This window comes from Barbus barbus, assembly GCF_936440315.1.
Source record: "Barbus barbus genome assembly, chromosome: 5".
NCBI classification, from domain to species: Eukaryota; Metazoa; Chordata; class Actinopteri; order Cypriniformes; family Cyprinidae; genus Barbus; species Barbus barbus.
In genome coordinates, this window is record NC_136733.1 from 2677761 (window position 1) to 2697913 (window position 20153).

The 20153-nt window shown below is 35.1% G+C and overlaps 1 protein-coding gene across 1 annotated transcript in view; it reads left to right on the forward strand.

The window, feature by feature from the left end:
* Positions 1–10027, forward strand: part of LOC306870394 (target of rapamycin complex 2 subunit MAPKAP1-like) — a 44063-nt gene extending 34036 nt beyond the window's left edge. The window contains exons 8-12 of the mRNA XM_079417631.1: positions 3419–3526; positions 3744–3884; positions 6238–6375; positions 8329–8426; positions 8512–10027. Of these exons, the coding sequence (XP_079273757.1) occupies positions 3419–3526; positions 3744–3884; positions 6238–6375; positions 8329–8426; positions 8512–8634 (608 nt within the window). The 3' untranslated portion in view covers positions 8635–10027. The remainder of the gene's footprint in view (positions 1–3418; positions 3527–3743; positions 3885–6237; positions 6376–8328; positions 8427–8511) is intronic.
* Positions 10028–20153: the final 10126 nt, after the last annotated feature.

Below are 20153 nucleotides of genomic sequence, written 5' to 3' on the forward strand. Positions count from 1 at the left end.
TAAGCCGGCAGCATGACAATTGCTTGCTTTTTAGTTTTACTTTCACTTTCGAGATTCCCGATCACACATACTCTGTTTATGCAATTCAGCGGCAGTACTTACCACACATTTTACAAGATTAGATGTTTGTCAGTGTTGCTAAGGATCTGCAAATCATTCGTCATCGTCCCGCCAAAAAACAACCTACAGTCACTGATATTTAATGCTGTTGAATGTTTTGTTTGCACTTTATCATAACTACTTTCTATCTACTGAATAGCAAAATGTTAAACTTGTGTTTAAAGAAAATTTATCGTTATGTTACATTTTCACTGTTTACAATGGCAGGGCCTGCCATCTTGTCTTTTTGGCTTCTTGTTTCTCCAGATCAAGTCTCAGAGGGGAAAATCAAAACAAAATAAAGTAAAAACTTGTTTTGATCAATTTCTTTGTCATCTGCTGATTGATTTTAAGTAGAGGGGGAAAAAATCGTTTTAATCGGTTTAAATCGTAAATCGGATTTTTTGTGAAAAAATCAGGGATTTTTTTCTTAGGCCATATCGCCCAGCCCTATTTTAACGTTAATAAAACAACAAAACGTAAAGAGAAAAATCACTCTACTCTTGACAGAAGAACTTTAATACAGTTGCTTTAGGAATCAGTCTATATAGTGTTTTTTTTTTTTCATATTTGTTCATTCAATTTCATTGAATGATCTGCTAAATACACCTTTTGTACCTGAAAATAAAGCACTGTTTGTTTTATTTGTATATTATGTGTATTTGTCATGTGTATCTTTGTTCTTATTTTTTAAATAACAAAGATAAAATAATGACTAAGATTTTTATCTACCCTCTCAGTGGCCCGGGAAAGCATAGCCGTGATTTCTGGATCCGACTCAGGCATTGCTACTGCCGGAGCAGGATTTTTATCTTCGCCCACTTTGGCCTAAATATCTGCCTCGCTTTCTTTTTTTTATTATTATTATTTTGTATTATTATTACTTTGAAAGGCTTTGTCTTTATAATAGGGAAATTAGTTTGGCTGTAATGCTCAGACAACTTGCAAAATAGTAAAACCAACATGACAAAGAATCGTGATTAAAAAAAAAAAAAAAAAAAAATTGTGATATGATATTTTTCCATATCACCCACCCCTACTGCTAATGCACCCTGTTGCCTTATTTCTAAAGTAGAAATAAAAATATTTAATATTTAAAGTAAATATTAAATGAGAAATAAAACCTATATTTTTCATAAAAATTTATAAATTAATAAATACAAATGTAAATAATTTAGAAATGTATTTTTTAACATTTTATACCTTTTTAGGGATGTTTGCTAAATCATGCTTCATTTTTTATATTATTTATACTTGTGAAAAGGGCTTTATAAGTTCTAAATATGAAATATCAATGTCAATTATCATTTAATTATTAAATATCATTTGATAGCATGTGTCTTGTCGGTGAGAAGTGTGCTGTTACTTTACTAAGTGATCAGATTTAGTGATCAGGTTTTGCCTGGTGGATGATAAAATGGATTAAAAATAACCTCTCAGCTCATTGAGATCAGCGCAGGGTCGCAAGAAAGCTTGTAAAAGGTCAGATTGTGTGTTTCTGAATTAGTCACAGTCTCCTGCTCTTCAGTGTCACAGCGTCACATTTTCTCCTGTGGATTCAGAGAGGCACTCTCTCATTCTTGCTAACACTCAACTACTGTAGTCTGATTCCTGCACGTCAGGCTCAGAACTGAAGTGTTGTATAGAATTGATTCTCTCGTTAGCTTTGTTTGTGTTCTGATGCGTCTTGCATTGTGCTGCTAGAGGCTGTCATGAACATATTTCTTTCTCCATAGAGGTCGTAAGCTTTCGGAGGCTCTGGTGACATTTTGGAAAACCACGGTATTTGCAAAAGGGTAAATATTGCCCTGAGTGTTTGCCCTATTTATATTGGCAGCTTCTCTCTTTTGTTTTTTCCCCCCTTCTTTTCTGGAGAAAAAAAACGAGAGAAAGACTTGATCCTGCCTCTGGGCATTTTTCCCTGCTTCTGACAAGAAATAAACAGCCATTCTTTTGGTTTTATAGTCATCAGTTGTTCCTGCAAGGCAGTAGTTATTGACTTATCTTTACAAACCTCTCCAAATGAGAGAGAAGGGTCTGTGAAGATCGGTCTTAGATGGGTAGACAACATCTGATTGGACAATAAAAAGTCAAATTAGTTTGTTTGCACTGAGCAATATTAATCAAGCGACGTTATAAAGAGAAGCCCAGAGCTGTAAATCCCAGCACATTATCTCTAACAGATTGTTTTTGAACGGCTCTGGTCATCCTGAAGTCTTTTATGACGGCTGCCTTCTCTCAAGGGCTCTATATGACAGTATTAAACTGTTCAGAGGTTCAAAGTACATATGAGGTCAGTATAGAAGAGATGATTTGTGTTATGAGAAAAAAACAAAAACAATATTACTGTCTCTTTTGTTCACCAAGGCTGCATTTATTTGATCAAAAATATAGTAAAAACTGTAATATTGTGAAATGAAGAGCTTCCAAGTGCCGTTTGAAATTTTCTTCTAAAATGAGCATCATTTATTTTTATTTTTTTATCAGGCTCCTATGTTTAGGTCAAGTATTTTCACTTTAAGGGCAATGAATAAGTTGTTTTCATTGATAATGAAGTAAAATAACTGAACATAAAAATAGGAGCCTGTGAAAAATGCTAAGTTTAGATTAAAATTTCAAATGGCACGTAGAGGCTTTTACATCTGAACTCTTCAAATAATGTTGCAATTCAAAATAATTGAATTTTCAGCATCATTACTCCAGTCTTCAGTGTCACATGATCCTTCAAAAAATCATTCTAATATGCTGATCTGATAAATAAATGTAAATCATTTTTATTCAGGCAGGTAGCTGTGAGTTTATTTGATTCAATAAACTCAATAAAAGATTGCAAATGAGTCAATAAAAGAACTGGTTCATAAGATTTATTTGTTTGTCGATTGGTCTAGATCGAGTACAGTACAGTAGAAAGATATGTTGTCTGTTTATTGTTATTTTATCTGTATTGTATTTTTGTGTAACATTAAGAGTGTTTTTAGAATCAAATGAATGATTCTTGCAAGCATTTATCATTAGAATGTCAAAGTCTTAGGGGTCATATAGGTATGATTTGTTTAGAGAATTTGCATAATTTAATGTTTGATAAAATACATAACAATAAACTTGTATGTGTGATTTACTCATGTATCTGCAACAAGTAAATTCGAAGGTTTAATGGCATGAACACATGATCTTTGAATATTATTATGCTTTTAATGATCTTTGAGCTCGACCAGTGCAGTGAAATGCATTTTGTAGATCATGTGAGCCGAGTGCAAATGCAGTCAAATAAATCGGACTCTTAACAGCTCAAATCAAACGCTTGCGTGATTCGTTTCAGGCCCCATGTATCGTCTGGAGAAGCAAACCGAACCGAATGTGGCGGTGGATTTGGACAGTACGCTGGAGAGCCAGGGAACCATGGAGTTCTGCTTGGTCCGAGAAAACAGTGAGTTTTGATGACATTTCTGCATCTTTCAACATTTCACATTCATAAACATTTTTAGAACATTACAGCAAGAGTTTTTTCCCTTTATTTAGATATTGATTAACTTTATTGATCACCTTTATTGTTGCAAAACAGCAGCAACATTAAATGTGAAGTGCACAAATGCACACCTAACACACACCTCTCGTTCTCCATCCCGTCCCGTCTTCATCTGCAGGTTCTCGAGGCGAGGAGATCTCAGAGGAGGACCCGCCTATAGACATCACTACGGTACAGGACATGTTGAGCAGCCACCACTACAAATCCTTCAAGATCAGCATGATCCACAAGCTCCGCTTCACCACAGACGTGCAGCTAGGTACTGTTTCCAGATCCCTGTGTTTTACATTGATGAAATATCTGGCTCCAATTCTGCCAAAACAGACCAACATTCAGATTCAACACAAGAGTTTAAAAGAATTTTTAATTTCTTTCAATCACACATTAATGTATAGTAAATATTATTATTATTATATAGTATTAACTAGTATTAAGTATCATATAGTATTACAACCTGAATTCCAGAAATGTTGGGACGTTTTTTAAATTTGAATAAAATAAAAACTAAAAGATTTTCAAATCACATGAGCCAATATTTTATTCAAAATATAACACAGAAAACATAATAAAAAAAATTACACTTTTATCCACTAAATGGGCTTTCAAATTTGATGCCTGCTACAGGTCTCAAAAAAGTTGGCACGGGGCAACAAAGGGCTGAAAAAGCAATACATTTTGAAAAGATTCATCTGTTAGAACATCTAGCAACTAATTAAGTTAATTGACATCAGGTCTGTAACATGATTAGCTATAAAAGGGATGTCTTAGAGAGGCAGAGTCTCTCAGAAGTAAAGATGGGCAGAGGCTCTCCAATCTGTGAAAGAGTGCATAAAAAGATTGTGGAATGCTTTAAAAACAACATTCCTCAACATCAAATAGCAAAGGCTTTGCAAATCTCATCATCTACAGTGCATAACATCATCAAAAGATTCAGAGAAATTGGAGAAATCTCTGTGCGTAAGGGACAAGGCCAAAGACCTTTGTTGGATGCCCGTGGTCTTCGGGCCCTCAGACGACACTGCATCACTCATCGGCACGATTCTGTCATTGACATTACTAAATGGGCCCAGGAATACTTCCAGAAACCACTGTCGGTAAACACAATCCGACGTGCCATCAGCAGATGCCAACTAAAGCTCTATCATGCAAAAAGGAAGCCATATGTGAACATGGTTCAGAAGCGCCGTCATGTCCTGTGGGCCAAGGCTCATTTAAAATGGACTGTTTCAAAGTGGAAAAGTGTTCTATGGTCAGACGAGTCCAAATTTGACATTCTTGTTGGAAATCATGGACGCCGTGTCCTTCGGGCTAAAGAGGAGGGAGACCTTCCAGTGTGTTATCAGCATTCAGTTCAAAAGCCAGCATCTCTGATGGTATGGAGGAGCATAAGTGCATACGATATGGGCAGCTTGAATGTTTTGTTAGGCACTATGAATGCTGAAAGGTATTTAAAGGTTTGAGAGCAACATATGCTCCCCTCCAGACAACGTGTATTTCAGAAGGACAAAGCAAAGACAATGGGGAAGTCGTGGCCTAATGGTTAGAGAGTTGGACAAGTAACCCAAAGGTTGCGGGTTCGAGTCTCGGTAGCGGCAGGGATTGTAGGTGGGGGGAGTGAAAGTACAGCACTCTCTCCACCCTCAATACCACGACTGAGGTGCCCACCGAACCCCCAACTGATCCCCGGGCGCTATAGCAAAAATGGCTGCCCACTGCTCCGGGTGTGTGTTCACTGTCTGTGTGCGTGTGTGTGTGTGTGTGTGTGTCTGTGTGTGCGCACTTAGGATGGGATAAATGCAGAGCACTAATTCTGAGTATGGGCTACCACATTTGGCGTGTGTGTATATATATATATGTGTATATATATATATATATATATATATATATATATATATATATATATATATATATATATATATTACAGTAATATATTATTGCATTATATGGTATAGTTTAGTTTGGCACAAAATACTATTTGGAAGTCTAACAATGAGAAATTCCTTGAGAAAGTCTCTCCAGTTCTCGTTTACTTCTCCTGACTTTTCAGTTTCTCCACCTCTCAAAGCGCACAATTCAACTCATGAACAAAATTTTGGCAGATGGTCTTCAGATCAAACACAGTACTGTTTTGTGAAAACAAAAAAAATATTCCAGCACACTTGACAGTTGGTCCAGTCACAGCTCCATCCCAATTACAGCAGCGCTCCAGGCGTAAGAAGCCTGTGTGAGCCAGGGAATCTCTTTAGGAATTTCACTGTGATTGACAGGCTGCCATTTTTTTTTCTGGCACACTGATGTTTGCATGCTATTTTTTCAAGTCATGTGAATGATTGACAGCTGTCACATCCAGTATGGATATACTGTGTGTGTGCTTCTGAGATAGACCTGTAATAATATCCCAGACCCCTCTCTCTCTCACAGCGTTTGCTACAGAATCAGTGTCAGTCTGGGTCGGTTCTCCTTTCATATTTAAATAACAGGGAAAATAAACCCACTCACCTGTTCACCTTTAAAACCTAGATGTCGTTTATATGTAAACTCTTTTAATAAAAACTGACACTTGAGATTTATCTATTAGTGATTTTTAAGATAAAACCGCCTCACTTTTCCAGGAATTTCTGGTGAAAAGGTGGAGATCGATCCTGTCACAAATCAGAAGACAAGCACAAAGTTCTGGATCCGTCAGAAGCCAATCTCCATCGACTCAGATCTGCTGTGTGCCTGTGACCTGGTGGAGGAGAAGAGTCCAAGTCAGTTCTGCTCGCACTTTTGTGAAATATGCATGAAATCCTTATTTATTGATATACACTACCATTCAAAGTTTGAGATCAATACAAATCAAATTAAGTGTTTTCTTTTCAAATGTATCTTAAAATGTAATTTATTCCTTTGGTGGCAAAGCTAAATTTTCTGCAGCCATCATGCCAGTCTTCATTTGTAGTGCTATTATAGTTTTTGTTTATATTTTGAATTAGTTTTTATTTTCCTGTTTTCATTTTGATTTTGGTTAAAGTTTTAGTTTGTGTGTGTTTGTCATTTGTAGTAGTTTTTTTAGTATTCATTTATTCTGTTTTAGTTTTTTTTATTTTAGTCAAATTAAATTAGAAATGTTGCCCTGGCAACTACTTTTTTAATATATAATTTATTTTATTCCAGTTAAGATTTAAGTAACTTTTTTTGTTTTAGTATTAGTTAACTGTAATAACCCTGCTTCAGTGTCACATGATCCTTCAGATATATCATTCTAATATGCTTATTTGCTGCTTTAAAAGTTTCTTGTTATGATTAATGTTGAAAACAGTTGTACTGCTTCATATTTTTGTGGAAACGGTGATAATTCAGGATTCATTAATAAACATCAAGTTCAACAGAACAGCATTTATTTGAAATAGAATTGTGTCCCTTTTAATCAATTTAATGCATACTTTAAAAAAAAAAAAAAAACAGTTTTGACCAGTAGTTTGTGCTTATTTATTATTAAAAATGGAATAAGAAGTAATTTTCTACTTATTGTATACTTACAGTAAAGTAGTAGGCTCTGCCTCTCTTGCCTCCACCTGAAACGTCTCTGGTTTATGTAGAAACTCTTTTGATGTCCCACATCACTGGCGACTGACAGATATAGTGTAGCACTGCAAACTCACCAAGGGATTTATATTGCATTACACTTACAGGGAACTCCGTTACCGAAAACAAAATCTATTTACGCAGCCTTTCTGTAAAGTTTGCATTGGTAAGTGATGCAGACATCTCTTCTTAGCGGATATGACAGGGACACGAGCGCAGCTCTCGAGACGCGTGCTGCTAACGGTGATTGATGAAGTGCAGACAGATTGCTGAAGTCTGCTCACAGGCGCTGCAGCGCACACCGATGCTCCGACTACGCCTGGAAATGCTCCAGTCTCACAGTCGGGATATGCTGTTCACTGAGCGTTTGTTTCTGGAGCAGGGCCATTTATTTCTATGTCCTGTGAGTTCAGATTCAAAGATGCCAGAGTTCACATTTGAGGTTAATTATGTTTGAAACAATCATATTTTATTATCAAAGAATGCTGACAAAAAGTATCACGGTTTCCACAAAAATATGAAGCAACACAACTGTTTTCGACATTGATAATAATCAGAAATGTTTCTTGAGCAGCAAATCAGCATATTAGTATGATTTCTGAAGGATCATGTGACGCTGAAGACTGGGGTAATGATCACAGGAATAAATCACATTTAAAAATATTAAAATAGCAAACAGTGTTTGTAAATTGTAATATTTCACAATATTGCTGTTTTTAGTGTATTTATGATCAAATAAATGTAGCCTTGATTAGCATAAGATACTTTTTTCAAAACATTAAAACGTTACTTTCCCCAAACGTTTGAACAGTGTGTATATATATATTTGCAAAAACATAACTCAGTTTTTATTTTTTTAAATGTTCAAAAATCATGTTTTTTATTATGTTATCATGATTTTATTGTGCTTTATTGTGTTAGTTAGAGTTCTCTGTTTTTGCAAATTAACTCTTAATATATTTTCCAAAATAATATATTTTGTCAAAACTGATTAATAAAAATGATTACAGTTGTAGCATAAGGATTTTTGTTAAGAATATTTTTTTGTTTTGTTTTATGTAACAGTATTAGCTCACATGCACGTGTATGTTGAACCATGGTGGTAATTATTTTTTTTTGCTGTGGTTTCTCTGTAGGTCATGCAGTATTTAAGCTCACATATCTAAGCAACCACGATTACAAAGCCCTGTACTTCGAGTGTGATGCTGCTACTGTCAATGAGATTGTGCTCAAGGTAGGATTTATATATTTTTACTGCTTTGTGTGTATAAATTTGATTCCTTTCACAGGAAGTCTATCGTTTCCTCTTCCTCTCCCAGGTGAACTACATCCTGGAGTCCCGTGCCAGCACGTCGAGGGCAGATTACTTTGCCCAGAAACAACGCAAACTGAACCGTCGCACGAGCTTCAGTTTCCAGAAGGACAAAAAGTCTGGCCAGTAGCTCTGGCGGCCAAACCGATCAGCAGACTCTGAACCGAACGGCCTGTGTGAACAGAGGCAGAGAAATAGACAGGAAACATAAAGAATAGAAGGATGGAAGAAGTTTAGATGGAAATGTGAGACCGATGTCTCATCCGGATGGAGAAATCAGCCTCTCAAGGTCGGCCTTTCCTGGACTGACGGTCCTTAATCATATCAGAGCACTAATGCTCTCTGCTGTCACTCGAATGTACTAGCAAAACCAACCAACAATCTAATTGAACAATTCTATTAACGTTTGAAGCCACAGCCATCGCCCAGACGAGACGAAACCATCGGCTGGACTCTGAATGCCAAGGACCGAGAACATGCTGCTGTTTGCATCAAAGACTTACTTCCACTGCCTACAAACCAACTGTACATAAACACGCACCAAACGAACGCAGTCGGAACCTTACAAGCCAGAAAGAGCAAGCGAACCGTATTAGCTGTTCCCGTATGTATCAAAAATGTTAACTCAAACTGCATCAGACACTGACACGTAAAGGGATTGCGGTTTTTTTAACGAAAATGTAAATAGCAAACGCATTCAGGGTCTGATGACAAACCCTCTTTGGCCATAGTACTTCAGTGCCTACTACAGATCAATAGGACGAATGCGTTCTTCGAGATTTTAAGCGTCCGCTGGTTAAGTCGGGAAACTCTTTTTACCACCAGAGGAGGTTAATAAGTTAAGGAATGACAGATTTTTAATGATCAAATATGAAATTAATAACTACTTTTTACTGTGATGTGTTTTTCCCCTCTGCATTGTATCTTTGGATTGCATATATATATATATATATATATAAATAAAACGAACCAATCGCCGTCTGTCTCCTTTGGACGGATGTTTTGGTTTATTCTGACTGTCCTCTCGGGCTGCAATGGGAATGTATGACCGTCTTCGCCACATTTCTTTCTAGATGTTAAAGATAACATTATGATGCTAGGTTCATTTCATCCGTGTCCGTCGGCTCGTTCTGCCGTCTCGAGCTGAAACTCTCGCTCTATAACTCCACTTCAAACGCTGCTGTTGTTAAACTGGATTCAGGGTGTTCGTTCTATCCAAAACTGTTCTGACTCAGGTTTCCGACTACCATGTTGTCTTGACTGATCTTGTTTAGTTTAGTTTTTGTATGTCTGTCAAAGCCAGAGAGCGATGACTGATACTCAGTTCAGCGCTGACGGATGGACAAAGAGTGCACGTGTTTTCCCATGATGGGGATAACGGCTGAATAGACATTTCAAATAAAACTTTATTTATAATATTCCGATGACCTTGGGGGGGGTATCATGCGGCCTATGAAATCAATATTTGCTACAGTACACGTATACTGTATATAAGTAGATTTTCTAATTAAAGACTGAACTACAATTCGTTTTGTCCTGGTGTCATTTTGTTGGGTTTTCATCATTTTGTCTTCTGCGCTTATGCTGTCGCATAAGGTAGGCAGCGTATAATTGTGTTTAATTTTAAGCTTCTTTTGGACAAATTCTAATGCAGCATCTTTCACAGATAAGGCAATCCCAGAATGCATTGAGATGTGAAGCTCATTCAAGCCAGCAGATGAGTAATCAGTTATCATTACATGTAAATTATTGATTAAAAATAGCTTGGTTTCATTTAGAATTTACTTGTGGAGTCAGTTGAGTTTCACATGTGTTTTGCTTGAGAAGCTCTTTTGAGTGTCTATGTAGAGCACTCTAAATCAAATGCGTGTTTTTATCGCAGCTAGAAAATAAAAGGTTGCTGCCTATGTTGACAGAAAGGCAGGTCACTGTACTGTTAACAGTATGTATATAAGATCAAATGTTATGAAGGGCACCTTGTATTTGCCATATATATATTTTTTTCAGCACTTAGAGCACATATATGGTTTGGTGTGTGCTGTTATCATTAAGACTATTAAAAATAGTTTTCCGTAATTTGAATAAAAATAGTTTTTAATCCGAAATTTATATTTTACTTCAAAATGTAAAAAAATTAATTAAATTAAAAATGTTACCTTGGCAACTAATTGAAATAAAATCAATTTAAGTACTAAAATTGCTAAAACTTATATTATAAAATATATAAAAAATTATGTTAAAAATGACAAGCACATAAAGTTACTAAAACATACTGAAATTGAAATGAACTGAAATTATAAGTGAAAATATAAAAAATGTTAAGGGATAGTTCACCCAAAAATGAAAATTCTGGGCAACACTTTATTTTAAGGTGCCCTTGTTACTCGTTACATATACTTAATATTATAATAACAATAAATGATGCATAATTACAGGCAAGTAACCCTAATCCTAATCATATAGTAAGTACATGTAGTTCATTAATATTACTCAAGGACACCTTAAATATATAAAATTCTGTCATTAATACCCTCATGTCGTGAACCTTTGTTCATCTTTGGAACACAAATTAAGATATTCTTGATGAAATCCGACAGCTTTCTGGAAATGCAATGAAATGCAACTGACACATTCAAGGTAGTACGAATATCATAGTCCATGTGGCATCAGTGGATCAACCTTAATGTTATGAAGCAACGAGAATACATTTTGTGCACAAAGAAAGCAAAAATAACGACTTCAACAATTCTACTCTTCTGTGTCACCGTCCTCTGCCATTATGGATCGTAACATGATGCATGTGCCGCAGTTCTCTCATGAATGGCAAAGGATGGTGCTTACTTTATAAGACCTCCAAACTGTATTCATAGTAAATATGATATGTTGATTTCATGCTGACTTTAACACCAGGCCTTTAATTAAAATCACTACATGAAAAATAATGTGTTGTCAAATGCAGTGAGGTGCTCCTTCTTACAGTCGCTGAATGAGTTTGGTCTCTGTATAATGTAGAGAAATCTCTTTGTTGCAACATTAATACAAAGCCAAGACCGTTTATTAGCCTCTGGCTAGTGCGGGTTTCTCCTCTGTCACATTTTGTTTGCTTTGCTCCACCAACCCTACAGGCCTCAAGAGAGCCAGACACCCAACTGAACGAGGAGTCATCCATGTATATGTATATGTCAGTTACTACAAAATTGATGTATACTACAAAAAATATATTTTTAATAGTAAATCTTTTGTAAAACACACTGTATATAGTACAATATTTGAAGTGGATCCAAACCTTTCATCAAAGTTGTCCTAAAACCATAATGTGTTCTTGTCTTAGGACAACTTTGATTAACTTTTTTGTCAGTTACTACAAATAATGCAAAATAAATATATCTAATTTATTTAATTTTTTGCAGTCTATTTGTAGTATGTAAATTTTTTTAATTAAATTGCAAATTTTTTGTAGTAATTGAAATAGTATTTGTATATGTATTTAAATTATAAGTATGTAAATTACATACTATATAGGTTAAAATGAGGTTATATATTAGAATTATAAAATGTCTGGGTATAAAAAGCATGTTGATGACAGCTGTCAAAGGAGCCTTGTTTCTAATTACATTTGTCTTCCGTTTAATTACATTTTAGTCCAAGTTTTTGTGTTCATGTTAATTTTGTAATTACATAAAATCCTAGCTGCTTTATTATCTATGTGGCACTTTGTTTGCAAATGTTAGTTGAGTTTGATATGAGTGCCGCAGTAGAATCAACATTTTAATTTTTTCAGTTGCTTTTGGTTGGATTTCTAACATCTACTTTTTGATTAATGAACTTCTCTTACCCTCGGTGTTTCTATTCTTTTCTATTCTACCTTCAAAGTTTTTGCCGTAAGATCAGATGCACGAATGCCGTTTAGGAAACCTCTGATTGTATTTCACTTTGCATTGTAGTGAAAAAGACCAACAACCAATCGACTTGATTTAAGAAGGATGCAAGCAGCAGCAGCAGCACTTCAGTACCAGGTAACGTCTCGCCTGTGGGGTTAAACGCTGGGAATCAGAGCCCAGCTGGCAGAGGACACATCCTTACAGACGCCTCTGTCTTGAGGTTCTTCTGCAGCTGTGGCCCCTGAGAGATCTTTTTCTGCCCTCCACAAGAACCGAAGATAGACACTGGTTAAAAATATCCTGAGACCTCGCCACAACCAAGACAATAAACTTAATTCAGAGTGACAGTCATGGAGCCGGAGATGGATTTTCTCAGTTCTTGTTGCAGGAGGAAGAGGCTTGTTTTTGCTCGGCTCTGTCACGATGCTTGTTTTGGCTCTGCAGCACTGCAGTGTCTCTCTGCATCCTCACTGGACTCTTTCCAGAAGGTGTCAGTTTGGCTTTCAAACACAGTACATTTTGTTTTCTGCCGAGTGCAATTGTTTTGATGGTAGTCTGCCTTTCAATCCACTAGCTTTGAATGTTGATGCACTCGGTGTTCGTTTCATTGTTTTCAGAGCTGCCTGGGAATTTTTGAAGGTTGAAATGTGGTTTTGTTTTCCAAGAAATACAGGCCTTGGTTACAGAAGATTTTTTCCCATAGAGATAAAAAAAATGAAATTATACAGACGTTCAGGAAGAAAAGTGTGTGTTGTCAAACTATCAAATCGATAAATGGCATTCAAAATCAAAGTGTGTTTACATAATATATGTGTGTGTACTGTGTATATTTATGTGTAAATACATACACATACATCTAGGCTACATATTTAAGAAATATATCTAATATATACACTGTAAAAAAATAGTTGAACCAACTTAAAATTTTAAAGCAACCAGCTTTTTGTAGGTTTTTGAGTTCTCAACTTATTTTTGTAGGAGATTCTCAACTTTGTGTTGCATAAACTTAAAACAAGAAGTTGAGAAAACACAAAAATCTGCTGAAGTTTGTTGCCTTAAAATAGTTTTTACAGTGTACATGTACATGATTTCATCAAGTGCAAAAATGTTCCTGGATCAACATTCTTGTTGAGCCAACAATAGGCCTATTGTATGGGTCAAAATTATCGATTTTTCTTTTATGCCAAAAATCATTAGGATATTAAGTAAAGATCATGTTCCATGAAGATATTTAAATATATCACGACGTCATTTTTGATTAGTAATATGCATTGCTAAGAACTTCATTTGGACAACTTTAAAGACAATTTTCTCGATATTTAGATGTTTTTGCACCCTCAGATTCCAGATTTCCAAATAGTTGCATGTCAGTCAAATATGACCCTAACAAACCATATATATCAATGGAAAGCTTCAGCTTTCAGATGATGTATAAATCTCAATTTAAAAAAAAAATTGACCCTTATGACTTTTTTTTTCTTTCTTTTTTTGGTCCAGAGTCACATATATTATGTAAACATAAACTTTGACTTGTGATTTTCAGAGATTTTCTCTTTTATTAAAATTAAAAATCACAAGTTTCTTATGTTTGAACATTTTTAATACAGCACCAAGCCCATTCAGCAAAACATGAAGCAATACAGACCAAGAGCCACATTCATAACGCCGCGTGTTTGTGTGATTTATATCAGGCTGCCTGGAGCAGTAAAATGCCTTTTCTTGTATTCATTTTTCTTCCTGATATCATCCTCTCTCTGTGTGTTTCCAGCAGCAGCAGATCTTCAGACAGAAGCTGACTGCCGTCTAGAGGCGACAGATGCAAACTGAGCAGGTGTGTTGTGTGTTGCCTGTGATTTTGGATAGCTCTGAAAAGGAAACTCCCTGTTTCCACAGACCATTTTCACTTTATATTGATAGTACACCACCCCAGAGTATCACTCAGCCAATGCTGATACTGTCTGATGTTTCATTATATAATAAAAGCCATCTAAATCTCATATATAACCTGTTTTGTCTTTGATTTTGGATAGCTCTAAAAAGTAAACTCCCTGTTTCCACAGACCAATTATAATTTAGCTCGACAGTCCACCACCCCAGGGTGTCACTAGGCCAATGCCAGGACGGTCTGATGTTGCATTACAAAATAAAAGCCCTACAAAAACTTGCATCTAACCTGTATTTCCCATATTTTCAGATAGCTCTAAAAAGAAAAGTACCTATTTCTATAGACTATTTTCACTTCAGATTGATAGCACACCACCCCAGAGTGTCACTTATGCAATGTCAGGACTATATGATGTGTAATTCCAAAATGAAATTCACTGAGGAGGTGTACTGGTTATCTGAAGTCAAAGTGGTCTGTGGAAACAGGGAGTTTCCTTTTTAAACCAATCCAAATAGATACACTGTAAAATATGCTGGGTTAAATATGGACGAGTCCAGCGATTGGGTTACTGCCCAGAAGGTTGGGTTAAACATTTAACCCAATTGTTGGTTGAAAACAACCCAGCATGCGTTCTGTCCAATAATTACCCAGCACTGGGTTGTATTTAACCCAGCCTTTTTTAGAATGTAGACAAAGCAGCTTAAATATGAGCTTTTAGGGGGGTTTTATTTTGGAATTATACATAAAATAGTTCTGAGACTGTGTGAGTGACTCTCTGAGCAGGTGTACTATCACTCTGAAGTGAAAGTGGTCTGTGGAAACGGAGCTTCATTTTTATACCAATCAGAATTGACAGACAAAATACTATTTGCAGGGCTTTTATTATGTAATGCAACATCAGATCGTCCTGAAATCGGTTGAGTGAGACCCTGGGGTAGTGGACTATTAATCCGAATTGAAACTGGTCTGTGGAAACAGGGAGTTTCCTTTTAAGAGCCATTCAAAATCACAGGCTGAACAGGTAGAATATAAGTTTTGGAGGGCTTTTATTTTGTAATGCAACATCAGACAGTGCCTGACCGCAGTATTGGGGCTGTTTAGTGGCTGGCGTGACGGATCATGCGCGCTCCCGCTTTTAAGTTCAAGCAAAGCAGGAGTGCATTCTTATTAGCATGAAGTGAACATTGAATGAACATCTGATCCATGTTGAAATATACTCTAAAACTTACTGAATGTATAGTATAGTGTCTCATCATCATGTAATCACTCAATGAGTGTTTTAACCAAGGAAAGACAGCAGCTAGAAAAGATTGTCACATAACAATATAAAATCCACCCAGTGTCCATGAACTTGAGAAAACTAGAGAGAATTTTGCAAAAATTACATTTAAATATTTACTCATAACTTTTTTATTATAATTAATAAAAATGAATAGATATAACGTTATTATAAAAATGGTCTAATATGAACTTGTATACAAACCAATTGATATTTTAACCTTAACAATAGGGTTCCCTGTATAGTTTAGTAAAAATGAGAAAAAAATAAAGTGTACATTACCAGTAAAAAAAGTTTTTGAAAAATAAGATTTTTTATGTTTACAAATAATTATGTTCTGCTCACCAAGCCTGCATTTATTTGATCCAAAATGCAGCAAAAGCAGTGATATTGAGAAATATGTTTACTATTTAAAATATATCTTGTTTTATTTTGTATATGTAATTTATTCCTGTGATCAAAGCTACATTTTCAGCATCATTACTCCAGTCTTCAGTGTCACATGATCCTCAGAAATCATAATAATATACTGATTTGCTGCTCAAGATTTTTTATTTTTTTAATCATTATTATTATAAATATTTAAAACAGTTGAGTAAATTAAATAAGCTTTTTTTTTAAGCTTGGAGTTAGTATAATTTTTTATTTTTATTTTGAAGGGGGGGGGGGGGGGGTATTATAGAAATTAATACTTTTATTTAGCAAGGATGATTTAAATAGATCAAAAGTGATGATAAAGACATTTATAATGTTACAAAAGATTTCTATTTCAGATAAATGCTGTCCTTCTGAACTTTCTATTCATCAAAGAAACCTGAAAAAATTCTACTCGACTGTTTTCAATAATAATAATAATAATAAATGTTTTTTGAGCTAAAAATTCAGCTTTGAAATCACAGGAATAAATGACTTTTTAAAATATATTCAAATAGAAAGCAGTTATTTTAAACAGTAAAATTATTTCACAATATTGCTGCTTTTGCTGTATTTTGGATCAAATAAATGCAGGCTTGGTGAGCAGAAGAGGATGAAAAACATTATAAATCTTACTGTTCTAAAACTTTTGACTGGTAGTATTAATCACAGACTTGTTAATTATTCAGGAATAATTGGCTGCTCCAGCCACTGGTTAATGAGGTGATAGAATTAAGAGAAATAAATTTCAATAGACTAACGTTTGAAGTTACAGTAGGAATGTATAGATAATGTGTGGTAATATGAAGCAATTGTAGGATTTATTCATGCTTTTTTTTATGCTATGTTGGAGTTACACACTGATTTTCTGTCATGGTCCCCCCCCCCCATATGCATAAACTCTAGCTCCACCGCTGATCTTAGGTGTCGTGCATTATGCACTTAATTTAAATGCATTAACTGCCGAAATCCAGAATGTTAAAATTTGCTTGAATGTGTCTTAAATGACCTCAGATATTCCTTATTCAACAGTATTTCGGTCTACTCTCTGCTTTAATCAAATGACAATAAAACGGTGAATTAAAAAAAAAAGATAAAGCACTTTATTCATCCATCCATCACTTTAGAAAGACAAATCGTGCCCATATTCCATCGTGAGATGCAGTACTTCACGCATGCGCGCTCTGTTGTGTATGCCTTACGAAAATTAACCATGCTTTTACTACAAAAAAAGAAAAGAAAATATGATTACTATAGTTAAACCATGGTAACCACAAATTAACAATGGTTTTGCAAAACTAGCCAAAGTTTTACAAATGCAGTCAATACGCCAAAAAACATTACTACAATTTCATGGTTAATTTTCGTAAGGGTTAAAGGTAAACACTGACAGATGAAAACTAATATCCTTAGTATGACAAGAGGATGTCAGGTTAGAGCAAAGACTATAGATTAGACGCGATACTGAATTTAACTCGGATTAAAACGAGGCTGTGAGGGATAAACTTATTCTTTAGATTGTCACGCACTGTATTAAAGGCCCTAGATCAAGTCATTTTAACTTTCAAAACTATTTTACGGAGTTTTATTCGAGTGAATTTTTGTTTTGTCAGCAGAGCAATCAGTATATTTTTAAACAACAGTACACTCCACTGAACACACTGCACTTCAGTCACCTTTTTCTTGCCGTAAAAATGCGCGTGGCCATTTGTAAATTCTATGGGTCTATAGCTTCCGGTTCAGTCTGCGTCCAGCTACTTTTAGCTGTACAATATAGCTTGTTTTGCTGCGTGATATTGAAAATTGGTGCGTCTTACCATATTATTTTAATGTATTATCTTAATTATGAACACACTGGTTTGTAGAGCAAACTGTTTTACCATTTACTGCACGTTGTAGCTAATTCTTCTCGTTATTTACCTAGCAGCTAATGAACCGGGAGTCTCACCCATAGGCTTACTTCCGCGTTGAAGAAAAGGTGGATAAGGACTGTAAGGTTAGTCTCACGTGGTGAAAAGAACAGAAAAGGTCAAATCTTCTAACACACCACATGGTGGAGCCACAACATTAGAAGAATTGCACAAGATGTCAACATTACGAGTTGTTATGTCTTATGACAACAGAAACAATCTTTCAAATACACACTTTTTTTATTTAAGGTTGAGTTTTTTCTTTTTTTCTCTGTGAGACCATGTCTTTGTCTCATTTGTTTTCAGCATAACAGCAATGGTCGACACATTGATCTTTAAAAATATCACTCCTACTATTTTCATATATTACTATATACTTTATCCCTCATATTCAGCATATTTTCAAATATCAAATAGTCAGGCAGGTTAATTATATTAATGTAATGAGATAGAAAAAATAGAATCACATGCAATCATTTCTTTCTGTTTACCACTGCATATGTACACTGCCGGGCAAAAACACCTGAACGTGTGCTATATAGCGGTTCTGCTCTGAGTTCAGACAGAAGGATGTGCAGGGTTGTGCTGTGACATGAATTCATCAAGTAAAGCAGTGAACAGATTTGTCTAGCAAAGTATAACTGTCTGGGACATTCAAGGAAAAACCCGCTTTGGATATGAAATAGGAGGAAACTGCAAGTACATGACAAAAGTTAACAGGTATTGGCTCACTGATTCTTGAGTACTGGGACAAAACAGGTCACAACTTTTTATATTTTCTTTTTTTTCCCCTCCACAATGTATTTTTCTTCGTCAACACTGACAGATAAAAACGTACTGTTAGGTCAAATACTTATAACAAATCCAGCATTACACTTTAAGATTGAATTGATAATACAGGATGGTTTTAAACATATTGTCGATGCATCTGTTTACATAAATTAGACATCTGAGTGTTGACATAACCATTTTGTTTTTGCATGTATTAATTAATTGTTTTTCTGGTGTCGCTCGCTATTAACAGACCTTATACTAATGGCAGATCTAATTGTAGACCATTTTGTGCAGTAACTCAAGAATCAGTGCTGTGTTTTGCTACCACGTTGCATTTGTATTGTAGCATCTGTCAAATTGTTGAACGTCGAAATTTAAATGTCAAACCAGGAAGTGAAAACAAAACCACACACAAAAACTTTTTTTCCAAGCTTAGTAACCAATATACAGCAATTCTGATTCCATTTCCCTAGAGACAAAACTACAGCCACATCTGATATCATATCCCTCATAATCTTAACAACTACTAAAATATTTCCAAGTCTAATAAGTGATCACAAGGAAACTCTATCACTGACACGCATTTAAGAGATATCTCAGTTCACAGTGTTTCTGATGGAACAGTACCGGCCAACACCTAATGTGCAGCGCATCACTGATACCAATATTTTCCAGATTTTGTCTTCAAGTTCATTATTGCTCAAGTAATTCTACTAAATATACATAAAAGCACCAATTACTTCATTAAATCAAAACCTAAATTACGTAAACCATTTACGAAAATGAGTTTACCAGGTTGGAGCACAAAATTCTAGGTGTTGCTTAATTCTAAGCAGCTCTCTTTTTAATTAAAGCCATTCCTCAAAGTACATTTAATAGACTGTGGATAATCCACGGCCCTTTATATGTACTGTTTCTAAGTTCTTTTTTAAAACTGTGTTTATAATATAATATAATATAATGTAATTTAATGCCTGTATTAACATATCAATAAAAATACACAATTTGTTTAATGATAAAAAGAAATATAGTATTATATTTCTTTAGCCAAAATCTTTTCAACATTTTTGCGAGACAATGTTGGTCATTTTTTGCATAGGAAAAAATATATTCAGCTCTGACGTAAATAAGTACATAATTCTGTAGTTTGCCAAAATAAATAAAGATTGTTTTTTTTTTTCCCTCTCTCTTTCTCTTCATGAACAATAAAAGAATATCAAAAGAGAATTGCTACAAAGAAAACAATGGCAGTAATTGCCAGTGAAGCATAAATGAACAAATCCTAGGACTAGATATCAAGTCGATGGATAAACTGTGTGAATTACTCGTATTCAACATCTGATGGGCAATATTCCAACATTGAATAATACTGGCCTTGCAGACATGAATACATTTTTTTTCATTAACAAAATACATATCTACAAACATGTATAACAAATTAGCTGGGTATATTTAGATATGCACTATAGTGAGAGCTATGCTTTAATATATAAAAGGTGCACTTGT